Here is a 21,614-nt window from a genome sequence, read left to right on the forward strand (position 1 = left end):
TTTTTTTAATCAGCATTTTAGGGAAATTGTTTGGGTGGTTTTCCTCAAAGTCTCTGGATATAGGCTGTACGGGACCGTTCACCTTCTGTATAATGAATCACCGTTTGATGACGTGAGGTTCCGTTTGAAGAGTGTATGTACATGTGCTGGGTTTTGGATATAGTACTGGGTTGAATTTCTTCCACCATGGCCATTTTTTGGTCATTTTGGAATTTGGATAGTAATTGGTTTTATGTAATTGGTCTGACTGGTTGACTTCTAATTCTATTTGACTGCTAACTGTTTGTTTAATTTTGCCAGTCTGCATCCAGGGCCTACAATTCAAGCAAAACAAATAGATGTTAATGTGTCAAACTTTCCAATGTCAAGTATAATTTATTTTCATATTCATCACTGCTGTGCTTTAAATCCAACCATTTGTGTTACAATAAAACTGTTAAATATAATAAATGTCTTAAAATGATTGTTTAAAAAAAAAAGATCCACAAAAATAAGGTTGGGATTCAGGTATTCTGTCAGGGACCAAAGCAATTGGCAAAATAATTGAGAGTTAACTTATGTTTCTGAATTATGATGCTGCTTTCTTCACAGGTCAACATGGGTCATTTCAAGCCAAAATGGAATCTAGGGAATGGAGAACAAGAACTGTGGCCTGATGTGATGTTGATGTTTTTCCTTGGTGACTGTACTGTATGTGAATGGGAGGAAACACATGTTGCAACAATGAGCTTTAGGTACTGGAACCCCAGAGCATGTGACTCTCTATGACACTCTGGCCTGTAGCAGACTTACATGCCAATTCAGGGAACTGTGGCCAAGTGGTACATGTTGACTCCTTCATGTTAAGATGACTAATAAGAGCAATAAAGACCTATTCAAGCTTTCAGATGATGACAATGTGTCTTCTTTCTTGCTGCCAAAATGGTGCTCAGGTTCATTAAGATAGGATGTTGATGAGGCAAGTGTGTGTCATGTGACTACGATAGTTCAATGATCTAGGGTGTATGTCAGATAAGTGTATTGTAGCCTACAGTGAATCGGTTGACAGGGAAATAGTCATTAACTAAGGAATTTAAATAACACTTAAGAAGCCTGTCATGTCAACATCGTTGTTTCGATAACAATGCTAGGCTTTACTGTAACTTTAATGTGTCAAATCGAACCGGCCTAACTCAAATATTTTTTTCTGGCTTCCCCCATAAACATTGTCATACTGAAAAGAATGTCAGAAGATGTGTACATACAGGCCACTTGACTTTTTCCACATTTTGTTACAGCCTTATTATAAAACACACAATACCCCATAATGACAAAGCAAAAACAGGTTTTTAGAAAATTTAGAAAATGTGTAAAAAATGAAATACCTAACAGTACCAGTCAAAAGGTTGGACACACCTACTCATTCAAGGGTTTTTCTTTATTTTTACTATGCTCTACATTGTAGAATAATAGAGAAGACATCAAAACTATGAAATAACATACGGAATCCTGTAGATAGCAAACAAAGTGTTAAACAATTCAAAATATATTTTATATTTGAGATTCTTCAAAGTAGCCACCCTTTGCCTTGATGACAGCTTTGCAGACTCTTGGCATTCTCTCAACCAGCTTCATGAGGTAGTCACCTGGAATACATTTGAATTAACAGGTGTGCCTTGTTAAAAGTTCATTTGTGGAATTTCTTTCCTTCTTAATGCATTTGAGCCAATCAGTTGTGTTGTGACACGGTAGGAGTGGTACACAGAAGATGGTCTTTTACCAAATAAGGCTAAGTCCATATTATGGCAAGAACAGCTCAAACAAGGAAAGAGAAACAACAGTCCATCATTACTGTAAAGACATTAAGGTCAGTCAATTCAGAACATTTCAAGAACTTTGAAAATTTCTTCAAGTGAAGTCGTAAAAACCATTAAGAGCTATGTTGAACTGGCTCTCATGAGGACCACCACAAGAATGGAAGATACAGAGTTACCTCTGCTGCAGAGGATAAGTCCATTAGAGTTATCAGCCTCAGAAATTGCAGCCCAAATAAAATGGTTCAGAGTTCAAGTAACAGACACATCTCAATATCAACTGTTCAGAGGAGACTGCATAAATCAGGCTTTCATGGTCGAATTGCTGCAAAGAAACCACTACTAAATGACACCAGTAATAAGAAGAAACTTGCTTGGGCCAAGAAACACGAGCAATGGGCATTAGACCGGTGGAAATCTGTCCTTTGGTCTGATGAGTCCAAATGTAAGATTTTTGGTTCCAACTGCCGTATCTTTGTGAGGCGAAGAGTAGGTGAACGGATGATCTTTGCATCTGCGGTTCCCACCAGGAAGCATGGAGGAGGAGGTGTTATGGTGTGGGGGTGCTTTGCTGGTGACACTGTCAGTGATTTATTATTCCATCTGGTTTACACTTAGTGGGACTATCATTTATTTTTCAACAGGACAATGACCCAATACACACCTCCAGACTGTGTAAGGGCTATTTGACCAAGAAGGAGAGTGATGGACTGCTGCATCAGATGACCTGGCCTCCACAATCACCCGACCTCAACCCAGTTGAGATGGATTGGGATGAGTTGGACCAGAGAGTGAAGGAAAAGCAGCCAACAAGTGCTTAGGGTATGTGGGAACTCCTTCAAGACTGTTGGAAAAGCATTCCTAATGAAGCTGGTTGAGAGAATGCCAAGAGTGTGCTCAGCTGTCATCAAGGCAAAGGGTGGCCACTTTGAAAAATCTCAAATATAAAGTCCATTTTGATTTGTTGAACACTTTTTTAGTTACTACATGATTCCAAATGTGTTATTTCATAGTTTTGATGTCTTCACTATTATTCTACGATGTAGAAAACAGTAAAAATAAAAGAAAAATCCTTGAATGAGTAGGTGTTCTAAACTTGACTGGTACTGTAAGTATTCAGACCCTTTGCCATGAGACTCAAAATTGAGCTCCGGTGCATCCTGTTGTCATTGATCATCCTTTAGATTTTTCTACAACTTGGAGTCCACCTGTGCTAAATTCAATTGAATGGACATGCTTTGGAAAGGCACACACTTGTTTATATAAGGGCCCACAGTTGACAGTGTGTGTCAGAGCAAAAACCAAGCCATGAGGCCGAAGGAATTGTCCGTAGAGCTCAGAGACAGGATAGTGTCGTGGCACACATCTGGGAAAGGGTACCAAACATTTTTGCAGCATTGAAGATCCCCAAGAACACAGCGGTCTCCATCATTCCTAAATGAAAGAAATTTGGAACTACAAAGTCTCTGCATAGAGGAATGGGAGAAACTCCCAAATACAGGTGTGCTGAGCTTGTAGCGTCATTACCCAAGAAGACTCAATGCTGTAAATCTCTGCCAAAGGTGCTTCAATACAGTATATTTCAGTTGTGTCTTAAAAATAAATTTGCAAACCGGTTTTAGCTTAGTCATTATGGGGTACTGTTTGATGAGGGGGAAAAACCATTTCATACATTATAGCCTTATTCTAAAATGTAACAAAATGTGAAACAAGTCAAGGGATACTTTCCTGAAGGCACTCTGACATCTGAAATTTTAAATCAATTGGATGCTACATTTACTGTGGTGATAAAGTTGAATGAATAGCCTATAATGTGTCGTCATCTTTCTACAACACTACATGAAAGGTAATATCTCTGGAAAGGTTACTACAACATTACATTTTTTAAATGTTTTTAACTAATGATTAATGGGTTCAAAGTTATAACTGAAGATGATAAAGGTTAGTAAAGTACATTATTGTACATCGATTGACATTAAGGATAAAACAATTGATATTTACAATTTAATAACAGTTTTTTTTCTTTCACCAGAAACAACACCAGTTGTAAATTCAAGGAGGATGCTGACCTGATCATTCCTTAAATAACCTTGATTTAGAAAACCAACGTGGCTAGGGCGGTTTTGTGGTTCTTTTATTTCCCCCATTCTTACATGTCTGGAAGGTGATGAATCTGGAATGTTCAAAATGAACAGTTCCTCATATCACTCCATCCATATAATAATGCACTGCTGCCTCCCTCCAATTTGGTTTTACCTCGTTCAACCTGGGGATGAACACTTTGACTGACTGGAAATAAGAAACATACATGGAATCTTTATTGTGAATGAAAATAAATAAATGGTAAATGCTTCAATTGACGATAAACGACACAAAGGTATGGGTCAGAACGGACAGATAAACGGAGTTGTCAAATTCTGGAGGAATTAAACCACTGGTTCAACATCAGCTGACCCATGACTGACTAGAGCACAGCTAACTCACCACAGTTAAATATGAAGCCGAAATTAAATGAGACAAATAAGGCTGTTTCGTTAAAAAAAGAAAACTATTAAAATTCTTAATCTAATGGCAAACAAATAAACGTAAGGTATTTAAAGCTTTTACATACAAGCTGGCCAGCGACATCCAAAAGTTAAACTGCAATTGTTCCCTCTCAATGAAAGCAAGATATCAACCAATTTCTCTATCCATTCTTACATCAGACATGCAAGCATTAAATGATCCTTGGTTCATGGAGAAGTTCTCTTCGACAGTATGTTGCTTGCCATTCCAGATTAGGCGAGTCCAGATGTGGTTAGGCAGAGCTCTAAGCATGGAGCAGTTTGATTGGCCATCCGCTAGTGGGCAGAGCTTTGGCAAGGCATAGTTGGCGGGACATTGAATCCACACACCTCTGGCCTTTTTGCAAGTAGGGATTTGGGGGAATGGGACTGGAACGGGCAGGTTTTGCTGTACACAAAAACGAGCCGCTGTCGTGGCAATGCAAGGGTGGGAGGGCGAGGTCTCTCACATGGACTCAAACTCGTCGATGCGCTGCTTGGTGTTTCCCTGGCGGATCTGACGCAGGGTCTTGTACTTGTCCCTCCCAGCCTTCACGTTCTCCGCGTGTAGCATGTCATTCTGGGTCTTCTTGGTGTCGTCCCTCGCCTGGGCCAACTCTGAACTCAGAGCCTGACAGATGGGGAGAGGGTAAGAGAGAGAACACTTCATTTTGGTAGTTGCAGACAGGGTCTATAGTTCAACAAATTATCAGCAAACTGTTGATCCATTAACCCAAACACTAGGCCTAACCATAACCCTACATGTTTTTGCAGTTGTTAGTTTGAGCTTCCATCCTAATGGCATCTGCACACTCCTGGATTGCATCCTACCTGGCAGGTCACTACTACCAGGTGGCATTGAGAGGATCTGTGTCTGCACCACGTGCTCTCACTACTGGTGTCCCCCCGTGGGCTCGGTTCTAGGTGCTCATCCTCTTTTCAACAAGTTTTTTTTCTCTTTACACCAAGTCTCTTTATATCATCACCATTCTCTTTTCTCTGTACACCAGGTCTCTCAACAGTCACATGGTCTCTCTGATCATTGCTATGCGGATGACACTCAACTACTCTTCTGCTTCCCTCCCTTCTGACACCAAGGTGGCAACACGCATCTCTGCCTGCCTGGCAGACATCTCAGCTTGGATGTCTGACCACCACCTCAAGCTCAACAAAACAGCACTGCTCTATCTCCTGGGAAAGGCCTGCCCACTCCATGACCTCTCCATCACGGTTGACAATTCCACAGTGTCCCCTTGCCAGAGTGCAAAGAACCTTGGCGTGACCCTGGACAACACCCTGTCGTTCTCTGCAAACATCAAAGCGGTGACACACACCTGCAGGTTAATGATCTTCAACATCCATAGAGTACAACCTTTTCTCACATAGGGGTAATTCCAGGAATTGAACCAACTATCTTGGCGTTGCAAGAGCCATGCTCTACCCACTAAGCACCATTGTGATGTATTGTTGCCTATCTTAAGAGGAATGCACTAATTGTAGAGTAAGTCGCTCTGGAGAGAGCGTCTACTAAATGACTAAAATGTTAAATGTAAGTGAGGCCATGTCTTCATTAGCCTACCTGCAGCTGTTCCTTGACGCGTTCGTTCTTCTGGGCCTCTGTGACACGTTCCTCCTCGCTGTGGTGGCTGGTGACCCCATCACTGTGCAGCTCGGTGCTACCCTCAGCATTCGTCTCATCCTGCTCATCGTGCTCTGGCACCGGGGGTGATGACATCACAGACTTCAGCTCCTCTTTAGTCTTCTCCAGGTCCTCCTGGGCTGAGATGGCCTAGTGGGGAGGGGGAGGTTAATGTGCGAAATACTGTCACTTGGCGTTCAATAAAGTGCTCATCTATTGTATTGTACATAACTATCACACAGTACAGACACATTTCAATATTCTATTTGGATCCACAACAGGTAGAACAAACATTGTTGCTTTCACACACAAACTCATACACCAACACATGTTAAGATACATTTGCCAAAACACAGGGACATCTGTATTTAAAAGGTAATGCACGTGTAGGGCCTGAGCAGGCCAGAGACTTGTAAAAATCAGTAAAACATTCATGCACACAGTAACGGGTTAACATGCAAATGGACAGACACACAATGAAAACAAGTCCTCGCTCACCATTTCAACCTCAGCTCCCACACATACACACAAAACCTTCTGAAGTTATTTTAGGAAAGCTGGTATACTATTTGGCTTGAGGTCACACATTTAGACACAGACACCATTAGAATAATGCATTAGTTCAGTAAGCGCAGGGGGCATGTGGGGGTCAGAGAGAGGTAGAGGTGGTAACTGTTACTTTGTGTTGCCATTCTGTCGCTTCCTCTTCCTTTTTCCTTTTGGCCTCTTCAAGCAGAGCGATTTTGGCGGTGAATTCTCCTAGCTCAGCGGCCTGCGAGCGACAAGCACAAGGCACACTTCTGTCACACACACACACCCCAACACACTGGCCACCAGACTGCAAGAGTTGGCCATGGCCCATTCTCCCTCACATTAAACTTAATGACCAACCAATATCAATATAAATATATAAATTGGTTCTGTGGTGAGTACTGTTAACATGTTATACCACCTATGAAATATTACCTGGAATACCAGAGGGAGAGAGGCTGGTAAGAGGATAGAATTCCCCCCATTAACACCTCAATCGCACATATCTGTCAGCACTCTAAAAAGGTTACTGCCTCAGGGCCTTCCAACACAGCATCAAACCAAATACATCAATGTTATTTCCCAACGCATAAAGAGAAAGTTCACCCAAATTGCATTTAGGTTTCCTTACCCTGTAAGCAGTCTATGGACAAGGTGTGCCAGCAATTCATGCTTCGCTTTTGTTTACCTGGCCATCAAATGCATGTCCAAATGTTGTGCCACAATGGCCAGAAACAGTGGCCAGGTAAACAAAACCAAAGCATGGGTTGCTGTCATACCTTTCCCATAAACTGCTCACAGGGTAAGGAAAGCAATATGTTACTTTGTCATTTGGGTGACCTATCCCTTTAAAACAATGACTCTCTCTAAATAAGACAATAATCAGTCATTTGGAGCTGAAGCACAAAGTTGAGCTATGCGTTGGGCTTAGGCATGTCAAGTGAAAGACCAAGAAAAAACCAATACCATGAGGAATAACCAAATCACCTGTGGAATGCTAGTAAAACCATCCATAAAATCTAGTGTGACCAGAGGAGGTGTTTACAAAAGTCAGTCTCACTTATTTACATATAACTGTATGTATTGACATGGTGATAATAGAGCAGGGACAGGGTTATTACAGTGATGATATGTCTAAGCAATAATGCACCTCAGGGGTTTGTGGTATATGGCCAATATACTACGGTTAATGGCTGTTCTTATGCACGACGCAACGCAGAGTGCCTGCATACAGCCCTTAGCAGTGGTATATTGGCCATATAGCACAAACCCGAGGTGCCTTATTGCTATTCTAAATTGGTTACAAATGTAATTACGGCAGTAAAAATAAATGCTGTCATACTTGCCTAGTTAAATGAAGGTTAAATAAATAAAAATACCTGTGTTATTCCATCTGAAATAACACGGCTGTCAACCAATCAGCATTCAGAGCTCGAACCACCCAGTTTATAATGTAGAATAGAGAATTTACAACTGTTTTAGTGTGATAATTGCACAATCTAGAGGAGATTGTTGATTTAGAGAATTACTGTATACCTGCCGACAGTAGGTATATTTACATGGTTAACTACACTAAGACCCATCCTTCCTTGACGTAATCAATAAATAGAAAGCAGAGTAAGGTGTCTTATCATATTGCATTCACTAATCATTTCATATAAGATCAGTGATTTTTTTCAAGGAAGGAAGGAAAGAAGTATGCACTGAAAGTATGTTCAGTAAACGGGGCCCTGATCCAAAGCGTGGCCCAGACTGTTGATGTGATGTGTTACCAGTTGTTCCTGGTTCTTCATCTGGTCAGCAGCCTGTTTAACCAGCGCTGCTTTGGCCTCCTCTGCTGCCTGTTTCTCTTTCTCCAACCTCTCTGCCTCTTCCTTCGCTCTCTTCCTCTCCTGGTCCAACTCCAGGGCCCTGCGTGTCTGATCCTCCAGCTCTGTATGAGTGTACACAGAACGACACAGACAGAGACCGACAAAGATACACACACAATTGACAACAATTTATGGCAAATATACTCCGATCTGAGCAGGAATCACACCCATCTTTCCTGATATACATTCACACATTAATCTATATATTTTATGAAACAAGAGGAGTACTCAAATAATCTCCAATGGAATGACAGTGTTTACCTGAGAAAGGCCTCATCTATATTATAAAATCAGATTTCTAGAGGCACCATAATGTCAGCACTATAGCCTCAATGGCTAATACTTGTCCACAAATACATCCCAGGCATGCTGTCCTGTCCTAACAGAAAAGCTGTGGTGCAACGAGTCAAGGGCCAACAATAGAGAGAATGTTCCCGTAACATGATATAACAGCTGGCAGTGTCATCCTATGCCCATCTCTAACTGATATTCCATTCCTCACTCCTCCTGATAAGAGGCTTGAATGCAAATGTTGTAGCTGTGAACTTGTTCTGTGGTGATTGTGTGTCTGAACACCAGTTGTGTACTATAGTGGGTGTTAAGGCGTCAGCATGCTTCAGTTCGGCTGGTGCCTCAGCTAGCTGAACCGAATGAGTGTGCTCGCATACTCCCTTAAAAGACCTTCCCTTGAAAAACTATAAAAAGGCGTCCATTTTGAGATGACGTAGCCAGTATACATTTCCTAAAAATAGTCCGAATAAATCGAAAATAATTCAAGAAATCTGTCATTAATTTTGACATTTTTGACAAGGAGATCTTAGTAGTGCAATTTTACATCTAAGTTGTTTGGTGCAGTATGATTTTATTTTTCAGTGTGGCAGAACAGCCGGAAAAAAGGTATAGAACGAAGAAATATGTCACAAAATGTTGTCATAATATACACACAAACTCTTGAGAATTGTTTCGGCTTGGAAGCACGTGGATTCCTTTAGTGTAACACCAAGGTGTTGCTTGCAAGGTTAACCTATGACATTTAAAAATAAGTGAGAGAATGCAAATAAGTCATTTTTCCTCTGATGTATCCTTAGCGTGTGTGTGTGTGTGTGTGTGTGTGTGTGTACCTTTCTGGGCCTTTAGCGTCTGTTCCTCAATCTGTCTGAGTCTCTCAATCAGCTCATCCTTCTCTTTCTCCATCTTCTCCCTCTCTTTCTCTGCGTGCGCTCGTTTTTTCTTCTCGTTTTCTAGCTGGGCTCTGTAAAACAAAAGACGATGAACATGCCTGGGCTAATAATATATTCAAAATAATTAAACTAATTGTAGAATATATATCCCGGTTGACAGATATATATATATAAATAATATTCAATATCAAACTATATTTTTATGTATAAAATATTATCATCACAAAATAGGTACAACATTCTAAGATGCTTTACAAAAAGACAAGACACACAAAAATGCACATAACACTATTGGAAAAACTACTCAAATTGTCATACTTGAGTAAAAGTGAAAAAGTAAAAGCTATACATAAAATTCCTTATATTAAGCAAACCAGACGGCACAATTAAAAAAGATATGTTTTTATGGACAGTCAAGGGCGCACTCCAACACTCATACATGAATTACAAACACAGTATATACATTTGTGTTTAGTGAGTCTGCCAGATCAGAGGCAGTAGGGATGACAACACGTTATATTGATAGGTGTGTGAATTGGACCATAATTCTGTTCTGTCTGAGCATTCAATATTTAACAAGTTCCTTTTTGGTTTCAGGGAAACTGTAGTGGAGTAAAAAGTACATATTATCTTTATGAATGTAGTAAAGTAAAAGTAAAAAGTTGTGAAAAATATAAATAGTAAAGTACAGATACATCCCAAAACTACGTAAATAGTCCTTTAAAATATTTTTACACCACTGCATACAGAGATATGCAGTCCAAGGCTGTATCTCAATAGCCTCGTTGGACCATCCTGATCTTCAGAGAGCAGCTGTCAGGATGGTAGATCAGACTTGTATCTCATTTTCATTTCTGTAATTCCCTGTATCCTCTCTTCTCCCCTCCTTTTGGGAATCAAGGAAATAGAGATTTACCTTTTATGTGGTTCTAATGCAGACTAGACATATTGTAATACAATGCTGCCCCCTTCTGGTCAGAATCATAACCACATGTGTTCACCCAGTACTCTACCTCTCCATCTGTTTGTGGTGTTTCTCCTCCCGGGCCTGGGCCTTCATCTGCTGCACCTCGATGGTATCAGGCTTCCTCCTCCTCATGTACAGCTCGTGGTTTCCCATGCACAGCGCCAGGATACGCTTGTTAATCCGCAACCGTGGTGCGTAGAATACAAAGTCCTGCAGTGAGAGGAGGAGGGGAGAAAATGGAAGAGGAGAGGAAGGGTTTAATTCAATTTACAGGTCATTTACAGACAGTGCAAGGTGGAGAACAGGGGTGGACAACTCTACTCCATTATTATTATTATTATATTATTGTTGTATTATTTCCTCCCACCGTCCCCTGCCTTCCCGGTAGACGGGTCCCCTGCCTTCCCGGTAGACGGGTCCCCTGCCTTCCCGGTAGACGGGTCCCCTGCCTTCCCGGTAGACGGGTCCCCTGCCTTCCCGGTAGACGGGTCCCCTGCCTTCCCGGTAGACGGGTCCCCTGCCTTCCCGGTAGACGGACTTACTGGGGCTTTCTTGTCGATGGGTTTGATGACAAACTTCTTGTCGTTGAAGGAGATGTTTCTGATCTCACTCCAGGGGAAGCCAATCTTTGGTGTCAACCTGGGGTGGAGGGAAGGGATAACACAGACTGTCTCAACACTATGCTAGTACAGTAATATGCAATAGGAAGATAACTACCTATCTACAGTACATTACTTGTTACTTTTATTTCTTATTCTTATCCGTATTTCTTTAAACTGCATTGTTGGTTAGGGGCTCGCAAGTAAGTATTTCACTGTAAGGTCTACCTGTTGTATTTGGCGCATGTGACTAATAACATTTGATTTGATGTCAGAGTAGTAAAAAAATGAAACTAGAGGTACCATCCATGGCCAGCAGAGGGCGATAGTGTCATGGAGTATATCAAATAAATAAGTGGACAAATAATTATTCCACATTGTATAAGTCAGTATTGCGTACTTGTCCTCATGTTCGTAGATATTGAGTCCCAGTGCATCCACACCCAGCCACAACTCGGTTCCCTTCTTGTTCTTGATCTCAAAGTAGTTGACTCCATACATTTCCAGGTCCTGGGCTATCTTCAGATACTCCATCACAGAGTCCTCTCTATGTACACAAACACACATTAGAAAGTTATAACTTGTGTAGAGGAGAAAGTGTGATACAAACACCCTAATACAAAGCCACACACACAGACAGAGACCCTCATACACAGACATACCTGAGCATGCCTGTGTGTTCCTCATGCCAGGTCTGTATTCTGTCCTCCCACTGTTCCTTAGTCAACTTGTGCTGCTCCAGCACTCTGCAGAACACACACAGGGTTATTCAAACAGAGCCACAGTAGAGGCCTGGCATCAAAAGACCAAACAGATGTATTGTCATCGAGTTTAGCAACTTTACTAAAGAACAGCTCATTTAAGAAAGAACACACTCCCTCTGAGGGGGACAGTGAGGGAACAGAGGAATGGATATGGAGTACAGACCTCTGTGGCAGCAGGCGGTCGGAGGTGAGGTAACCAGGCTTGTGGACGTCTCTGCTGTAGTCTGCATACTTGGCCTGGACAGAGTAGGAGGCCAGCAACACAGCTGTCTCTGGAGGACAGTAGTTCTCATCGTTCAGGATGGCCTCCTTCACCTGGAATGGGCAGGGAACACACACACGCTTGTTTGAATGCTTTGTTTGGATCTGCAATGTACATTGTGAGTACAAAGGACACACTGTAGAACTGTGTGTGTGTGCGAGCGCGCGTGTGTGTTACCTGCAGGAAGAAGAGTCTCTGCGTAATCTCCTGGATGAGTTCCTCAGACACGTCCTCAGGGAAGAACTTGGCTCTGAACTTAAACTGCAGAGGGTTCTCCTTCTTCACATCCTGCTGTGTCACCTTCTTATTGAGTTTGAGCCACGTGCTGTAACCTTTACTGTCTGTGTACTGCAGGCCAAAGAACCACACCTCCCGGAGGCCCACTGTCTTCACCACCTGAAAACACAAAATGCATCAATGATTAGCAGGCTATCTATAGGTGCGTTGGGGTGGGTTGTGTGTGTGAGGTTGAGGGTGGTCTTCTCTGTGGGGATGTTTGGGATGGGGCCGAGGTATTCAAGCAAATGTTGAACTTTGTTTGGCCAGGCCAAGTTAGCAATATGGCTAACAAGGAGCCAGGGGCAACAAACCCAGAGTTATCATTAAAATCAAATCTTATTGGTCACATGCACATATTTAGCAGATGTTATTGTGGGTGTAGCGAGATGCTTGTGTTTCTAGCTCCAACAGTGCAGTAGTATCTAACAATTCACAACACACAAAACTAAAAAGTAAAAGAATGGAATTAGGAAATATGTAAATATTAGGATGAGCGATGTCGGAGTGGCATTGACTAAAATACAGTAGAATAGAATACAGTATATACATATGAGAGGAGTAAAGCAGCATGTAAACATTATTAAAGTGACTAGTTACTAAATACAGTAGAATAGAATACAGTATATACATATGAGAGGAGTAAAGCAGCATGTAAACATTATTAAAGTGACTAGTTACTAAATACAGTAGAATAGAATACAGTATATACATATGAGAGGAGTAAAGCAGCATGTAAACATTATTAAAAAGTGACTAGTGATCCATTATTAAATTGGCCAGTGATTCCATGTCTTTAGGGCAGCAGCCTCTAAGGTGCAGGGTTGGGTAAATGGGTGGTAGGCGGCTAGTGATGGCTATTTAAGAGTCTGATGGCCTTGAGATAGAAGCCGTTTTTCAATCTCTCAGTCCCAGCTTTGATGCACCTGTACTGACCTCGCCTTCTGGATGGTAGCGGAGTGAACGGGCCGTGGCTCGGGTGGTTGATATCCTTGATGATCTTTTTGGCCATCCTGTGACATTGGGTGGTGTAGGTGTCCTGGTCTTCACCGCACTGTCTGTGTGGGTGGACCATTTCAGTTTGTCAGTGATGTGTATGCAGAGGAACGTGAAACTCCACTGCGGTTCCGTCGATGTGGATGGGGCGTGCTCCCTCTGCTGTTTCCTGAAGTGCACGATCATCTCCTTTGTTTTGTTGACGAAGAGGGAGAGGTTATTTTTCTGGCACCACTCCGCCAGGGCCCTCACCTCCTCCCTGTAGGCTGTCTCGTCATTGTTGGTAATCAGGCCTACTACTGTAGTGTCGTCTGCAAACTTGATGATTGAGTTGGAGGCGTGCGTGGCCACGTAGCCATGGGTGAATAGGGAGGACAGGAGGGGGCTGGGCACGCACCCTTGTGGGGCCCCTGTGTTGAGGATCAGCGAAGTGGAGGTGTTGTTTCCTACCTTCACTACCTAGGGGTGGCCTATCAGGAAGTCCAGGACTCAGTTGCACAACTGGATGTACACTTGTAATGTGGTGCTTGCTGGTGTATTGTACTGCGTTTGTTGTGTAATGTGATTGTGTGGAGGATCGCAATGTATTTTTATGGGGGTGGAGTTGGGGGCTGCTCAATCTGAGTAAATGTTGTAGAGTCCATTTAACAGCATAAACAGACGCAACCGCATGAATGCCCGGCTGTCCCATCTTCAGTTCGTTCCACCTACACAGTGTATTCGGAAAGTATTCAGACCACTTGACTTTTTCCACATTATGTTATGTTACAGCCTTACTCTAAAATTGATTACATTTTTCATTTTTTCTCAAATCTACACACAATACCCCATAATGACAAGGCATAAACAGGTTTTTAGAAATGTTTGCAAATTTATTTTAAAAAATTTAAAAACTGAAATATCACATTTACATAAGTTTCAGACCCTTTACTCAGTACTTTGCTGAAGAACCTATGGCAGCGATTCCAGCCTCGAGTCTTCTTGGGTATGACACAGCAAGCTTGGCACACCTGTATTTGGGGAGTTTCTCCCATTCTTCTCTGCAGACCCTCTCAAGCTCTATCAGGTTGGATGGGGAGCAACGCTGCACAGCTATTTTCAGGTCTCTCCAAAGATGTTCGATCGGATTCAAGTCCAGGCTCTGGCTGGGCCACTAAAGGACATTCAAAGACTTGTCCCAAAGCCACCAATGCGTTGTCTTGGCTGTGTGCTTAGGGTCGTTGTCCTGTTGGAAGGTGAACCTTCGCCCCCAGTCTGAGTTCTTGAGCACTCTGGAGCAGGTTTTTAATCAAGGAGCTCTCTGTACTTTGCTCCGTTCATCTTTCCCTCGATCCTGACTAGTCTCCCAGTCCATGCCGCTGAAAAAACATCCCCACAGCATGATGTTGCCACCACCATGCTTGACCATAGGGATGGTGCCAGGTGATGTGACACTTGCATTCAGGCCAAAGAGTTGAATCTTGGTTACATCAGACCAGAGAATCTTGTTTCTCATCTCTCTCATCTCCACAGAGGCACACTGGAGCTCTGTCAGAGTGACCATCAGGTTCTTGGTCACCTCCCTGACCAAGGCCCTTCTCCGATCGCTCAGTTTGGCCTGACATCCAGCTCTAGGAAGAGTCTTGGTGGTTCCACTTCTTACATTTAAGAATGATGGAGACCACTGTTATCCTGGGGACCTTTAATGCTGAAGAAATGTTTTGGTACTCTTCCCCAGATCTGCGCCTCGACACAATCCTGTCTCGGAGTTACACGGACAATTCCTTCAACCTCATGGCTTGGTTTTTGCTCTGACATGCACTGTCAGCTATTGGACCTTATATAGACAGGTGTGTACCTTTCCAAATCATGTCCAAATAATTTAATTTACCACAGGTGGACTCCAATCAAGTTGTATAAACATCTAGAGGATGACCAATGGAAGCAGGATGCACCTGAGCTCAATTTCAAGTCGCATAGCAAAGGGTCTGAATACTTCTGTAAAAGTTTAGTTTTAATACATTTGCAAACATTTCTGAAACCTGTTTTCACTTTGTCATTATGGTGTATCGTGTGTAGATTGATGAAGAATTGTTTTTATTTAATCCATTTTAGAATAAGACTGGAACGTAACAAAATGTGAAAATGTCAAGGGGTCGGAATACCTTCCGCACTCTCTCAACAAATGGATCCAAAATTGCAGAAGTGGATGAGTATGTGAAGTAGCTATGTGAATAATAATATTGATGCATATCACCATGATGCCTATTTTTGTGCGATAGGAGAAACAAGTCATATTCGATTAAATATGTTATCATTGACGTCATGAAATTATCAAATGAGTCTTCTTTATTGTGCTCATCTTACTATAATTCAGAAATGCAAACACACACACACACACACACACACACACACTACAAGCCACTCCGTTGCACTCAGCTCTGCGGACCAGCAGTCCCCACAAGAATAGTAACAAACAAAAATTTGACGAACTGGTAACATTTTGTTAGGTCAAATGCTATTTCTAGGGGGCTTAGGTTAAGGTAGAATTGATGTTAGAATTAGTTTTGGGGAAAAAAGTATTTTGAATGGTTATAAATTGTTAAACAAGTGTGTGTGTGTGTGTGTGTGTGTGTGTGTGTGTGTGTGTGTCTGCGCGCACGTGCAGGCGTGTTGTAGTGAGCATGACCGAGTGTGTATGGGAGAGTAAGTTAAGGTCAATGGAGTCCAATGACTGAGTGGCGCACACACTCTGATGAGCTGTGAGGGGAACCAGCAGTGCCCAGTCAACAGAAGAGGATTCCTGTTGAGTCAGAGCTGGGCTCCCTTCCAACACTACAGAATGAACTAGTCGCATTGGGGAGAATTGTCAGACAATCTTTGGAGTGGAGCTGCAAATGACCACTCCACTCCACAAATATCTTGTTAACAAAGTATAGTTTGGCAAGTCGGTTAGGACATCTACTTTGTATATGACACAAGTCATTTCTCCAACAATTGTTTACAGATAGATTTCACTGTATCACAATTCCAGTGGGTCAGAAGTTTACATACAGTAAGTCGACTGTGTCTTTAAACAGCTTGGAAAATTCCAGAAAATGATGTCATGGCTTTAGAAGCTTCTGTTAGGCATAATTTGAGTAATTTGACATAATTTGAGTCAATTGGAGATGTACCTGTGGATGTATTTCAAGGCCTACCTTCAAACTCACTGCCTCTCTGCTTGACATCATGGGAACATCTAAAGAAATCAGCCAGGACCTAAAAATACCGCTTAGGAAGGAACGTACTTTGGTGCGAAAAGTGCAAATTAATCCCAGAACAAAGGACCTTGTGAATATGCTGGAGGAAACAGGTACAAAAGTATCTATATCCACAGAAAAATGAGTCCTATATCGACGTAACCTGAAAGGCCACTCAGCAAGTATGACAGCATCATGTTGTGGGGGTGCTGCAGGAGGGACTGGTGCACTTCACAAAATAGATGACATCATGATGAAAGGAAAATTGTGTGTATATATTGAAGCAACATCATTCAGGAAGTTGAAGCTTGGTTGCAAATGGGTCTTCCAAATGGACAATGACCCCAAGCATACTTTCAAAGTTGTGACAAAATGGCTTAAGGACAACAAAGTCAAGGTATTAGAGTGGCCATCACAAAGCCCTGATCTCCATCCCTATAGAAAATGTATGGGCAGAACTGAAAAAGCTGGTGTGAGCAAGGAGGCCTACAAACCTGACTCCGTTACACCAGCTCTGTCAGGAGGAATGGGCCAAAATTCATCCAAATTATTATGGGAAGCTTGTGGAAGTTTAACCATTTAAAGGCAATGCTACCAAATAATAATTGAGTGTATGTAAACTTCTGACCCACTGGGTATGTGATGAAAGAAATAAAAGCTGAAATAATTCTCTACTATTATTCTGACTTCACAAAATAAAGTGGTGATCTTAACCGACCTAAAACTGAATTTTTACTAGGATTAAATGTCAAGAATTTTGAAAAACTGAGTTTAAATGTATTTGGCTAAGGTCTATTTAAGGTCTATTTAAACTTCAGACTTCAACTGTACATATCTACCCCAATTATCTCGTACTCCTGCATATACAGTGCCTTGCGAAAGTATTCGGCCCCCTTGAACTTTGCGACCTTTTGCCACATTTCAGGCTTCAAACATAAAGATATAAAACTGTATTTTTTTGTGAAGAATCAACAACAAGTGGGACACAATCATGAAGTGAAACGACATTTATTGGATATTTCAAACTTTTTTAACAAATCAAAAACTGAAAAATTGGGTGTGCAAAATTATTCAGCCCCTTTACTTTCAGTGCAGCAAACTCTCTCCAGAAGTTCAGTGAGGATCTCTGAATGATCCAATGTTGACCTAAATGACTAATGATGATAAATACAATCCACCTGTGTGTAATCAAGTCTCCGTATAAATGCACCTGCACTGTGATAGTCTCAGAGGTCCGTAAAAAGCGCAGAGAGCATCATGAAGAACAAGGAACACACCAGGCAGGTCCGAGATACTGTTGTGAAGAAGTTTAAAGCCGGATTTGGATACAAAAAGATTTCCCAAGCTTTAAACATCCCAAGGAGCACTGTGCAAGCGATAATATTGAAATGGAAGGAGTATCAGACCACTGCAAATCTACCAAGACCTGGCCGTCCCTCTAAACCTTCAGCTCATACAAGGAGAAGACTGATCAGAGATGCAGCCAAGAGGCCCATGATCACTCTGGATGAACTGCAGAGATCTACAGCTGAGGTGGGAGACTCTGTCCATAGGACAACAATCAGTCGTATATTGCACAAATCTGGCCTTTGTGGAAGAGTGGCAAGAAGAAAGCCATTTCTTAAAGATATCCATAAAAGTGTTGTTTAAAGTTTGCCACAAGCCACCTGGGAGACACACCAAACATGTGGAAGAAGGTGCTCTGGTCAGATGAAACCAAAATGGAACTTTTTGGCAACAATGCAAAACGTTATGTTTGGCGTAAAAGCAACACAGCTCATCACCCTGAACACACCATCCCCACTGTCAAACATGGTGGTGGCAGCATCATGGTTTGGGCCTGCTTTTCTTCAGCAGGGACAGGGAAGATGGTTAAAATTGATGGGAAGATGGATGGAGCCAAATACAGGACCATTCTGGAAGAAAACCTGATGGAGTCTGCAAAAGACCTGAGACTGGGACGGAGATTTGTCTTCCAACAAGACAATGATCCAAAACATAAAGCAAAATCTACAATGGAATGGTTCAAAAATAAACATATCCAGGTGTTAGAATGGCCAAGTCAAAGTCCAGACCTGAATCCAATCGAGAATCTGTGGAAAGAACTGAAAACTGCTGTTCACAAATGCTCTCCATCCAACCTCAGAGCTCGAGCTGTTTTGCAAGGAGGAATGGGAAAAAATTTCAGTCTCTCGATGTGCAAAACTGATAGAGACATACCCCAAGCGACTTACAGCTGTAATCGCAGCAAAAGGTGGCGCTACAAAGTATTAACTTAAGGGGGCTGAATAATTTTGCACGCCCAATTTTTCAGTTTTTGATTTGTTAAAAAAGTTTGAAATATCCAATAAATGTCGTTCCACTTCATGATTGTGTCCCACTTGTTGTTGATTCTTCACAAAAAAATACAGTTTTATATCTTTATGTTTAAAGCCTGAAATGTGGCAAAAGGTCGCAAAGTTCAAGGGGGCCGAATACTTTCGCAAGGCACTGTATATATATATATATATAAAAAATATATATATTTTTTAAATCACACACACAGGCTAGTGTGTGTTTGTTGTACGCTAACCCCATGTTTACCTGGTCATAAAGCTAGTCTGTAAGTGAGTGGTGTAAGTGAGAAGTAAATTAACCTTATGCTTACCTGGTCATGAAGCTAGTCTGTATGTGAGGGAGTGAGCATGAGAGTTGAATTAAAACCATGCTTACCTGGTCAAAGAGCTGTTTGCCGGTGGTGTTGGGCTGAATGGCAAACTCCAGCTCTGCATCCATGGTGGTGACACGCACATTGATCTATACACAGACACACATGTTAACTTCCCCAAAGATACGTTTATATAAGTATGCATCACAAAGCCCATGTGGCAGGCTGCTCCCCCCCTCTATCAGTCTACTCAGCTGCACCCCGTCCCCTTTATCTCACAGCTGGAGAGAAGAGAACACATATTGTTAATGTATACAGCAGCCACGACTGAACCCAGTAAACTGCATGGGACACGTCGCTGCATGGGAATTAGAGAGAGGGAGCCAGGAGCTAAAGCCTAATGTGTGTTCACATGGATGTTGGATTTAATCAGACTGTGTTGAGTGGGCACCTGTGTGCAGTCTTCTGCTGAAGATGTGAGGTCCACTGCTTATCATTCTTCTAGAAATATCCCTATCCTCTTGTAGGATATCTACACACACATTGTCATTTCCTAAATTTGGGTCAACTACCACTTTACGTTGAGCAATGATGTAGCCAAGAGGGCTGTGCCACAAACATGAAGACGAAAACACTCTCTCTCACACACACACACACACACAAAGAGGGAACCGATAGCAGTGATTTGGCACCAGAATAGCAGCAGCAGCCATTTGTCTGTGCCATTTAGTGCATGAATGAGTAAACATTACTTGTACAGAAACAGAACTCCATGGGTTTGAATTATTCACCGCTTTAAAAAGTAAATCCTCTGTGCCTGAAAAACTTGGAGTGAATATTGCAGTGTTGTTCTGTTCTAGGAGCTGAGAGGTGGGCCAAAGTATTACAGATTTGCACCAGGGGCAATAAACAATCAAATGCAATCCAGGACATCATAAGTATGTTAATTCATCGCCTCAGATAAAAGTCATACAACCTTTTACCCATTAATGAAAACACACTCCATCTTAATCCCACCTATGGAACACAGAGGCCTCAGAACAACTGCAACAAGTCTCGTACCCAAACATCAAGACACATTTAGCCCATCAAAACTATATGGGTCATTTGTAGCTTCAGTCCAAATATGTGGCCAACTATCTCCCTTCCAGTCAGTGTGTAAGAACTCCCCTTGCTCCAGTGTGTGTGTGACTACAGCAAGTCAGGCTCAGCCAGACGTACAGTATCAGCCAGCCAACAGTAAAAGAGTGAGCAGCTAGGCAAGAAGCTGTGTCCTGATAAAACCCCAATGAGGAGGAGAGGCTGGCATGGAGAGAAGAGGAGGAGAGGCTGGCCTCTAGCAATAAGAAGGGTGACAGAGGGAGTCTATATCCCAGTGCATAGTTAGCTGACTCAGCTGACAGCACTTGCCTGGGGATATACAGTACAGTAGCACCAACAGAGAGGAAGCCGGGGACAATACACTAGCAGTGAGAAGTATACACGCTGAAATAGATGCTTGAAGAGCATGCACACATTTAGAGCAGTGTGCACAAGCAGAGGATGGGCCTAATGAGTGTGCACTTGGAAAGAGGATCTATCAGGAGCATGCACGAGGAGAGAGAGAATCTATCAGGAGCATGCACGAGGAGAGAGGATCTATCAGGAGTGTGCACAAGGAGAGAGGCTATATTAGGAGCACGCATGAGGAGAGGATTTTTAAGTTAAGAACAAATTCTTATATACAATGACAGCCTAACCCAGACAACGCTGGGTCAATTATGCATCGCCCTATGGGACTCCCAAGCACGGTCAGTTGTGATACAGCCTGGAATCGAACCAGGGTCTGTAGCGACGCCTCTAGCACTGAGATGCAGTGCCTTAGATCTTTTTGGGGCTTCCGAGTGGCGCAGCAGTCTATCAGGAGCGTGCACGAGGAGAGGATCGATCAGGAGCGTGCATGAGGAGAGGTACTATCAGGAGCGTGCACGAGGAGAGGATCTATCAGGAGCGTGCACGAGGAGAGGATCTATCAGGAGCATGCAAGCAGTGGTGTAAAGTACTTAAGTAAAAATACTCCATAAGTAGTTTTTGTATCTGTTCTTTGCCATTTATATTTTTTTACAACTTTTACTTCACTACATCCTGAAAGAAAATGATGTACTTTTTACTCCATACATCTTCCCTGACACCCAAAAGTACTCGTTACATTTTGATTGCTTAGCAGGACAGGAAAAGTGTCTACTTCACACACTTATCAGGAAAACATCCCTGGTCATCCCTACTGCATCGGATCTGGTGGAGTCACTAAACACATGCTTAGTATGTAAATTAAGTCGGAGTGT

The 21,614-nt window shown here is 42.3% G+C and overlaps 1 protein-coding gene across 2 annotated transcripts in view; it reads right to left on the reverse strand.

Annotated features, from left to right (window-relative positions):
- Positions 1-3,684: 3,684 nt before the first annotated feature.
- Positions 3,685-21,614, reverse strand: part of LOC109871094 (radixin-like) — a 36,102-nt gene continuing 18,172 nt past the window's right edge. The window contains exons 3-14 of one of the 2 annotated variants that reach the window (XM_020461924.2): positions 19,356-19,439; positions 12,328-12,546; positions 12,052-12,203; positions 11,787-11,870; positions 11,525-11,671; positions 11,068-11,164; positions 10,572-10,735; positions 9,499-9,629; positions 8,279-8,439; positions 6,655-6,747; positions 5,916-6,125; positions 3,685-4,967 (exon numbers count right to left, since the gene is read on the reverse strand). In XM_020461924.2, coding sequence (XP_020317513.1) covers positions 4,803-4,967; positions 5,916-6,125; positions 6,655-6,747; positions 8,279-8,439; positions 9,499-9,629; positions 10,572-10,735; positions 11,068-11,164; positions 11,525-11,671; positions 11,787-11,870; positions 12,052-12,203; positions 12,328-12,546; positions 19,356-19,439 — 1,707 coding nt within the window. In that variant the 3' untranslated portion in view covers positions 3,685-4,802. Of the gene's footprint in view, positions 4,968-5,915; positions 6,126-6,654; positions 6,748-8,278; positions 8,440-9,498; positions 9,630-10,571; positions 10,736-11,067; positions 11,165-11,524; positions 11,672-11,786; positions 11,871-12,051; positions 12,204-12,327; positions 12,547-19,355; positions 19,440-21,614 lie in introns of those variants that run through there. The other variant, XM_020461925.1, reaches the window with a different exon arrangement.

Source organism: Oncorhynchus kisutch, linkage group LG26, assembly GCF_002021735.2.
Source record: "Oncorhynchus kisutch isolate 150728-3 linkage group LG26, Okis_V2, whole genome shotgun sequence".
In the NCBI taxonomy this organism is placed as follows: domain Eukaryota; kingdom Metazoa; phylum Chordata; class Actinopteri; order Salmoniformes; family Salmonidae; genus Oncorhynchus; species Oncorhynchus kisutch.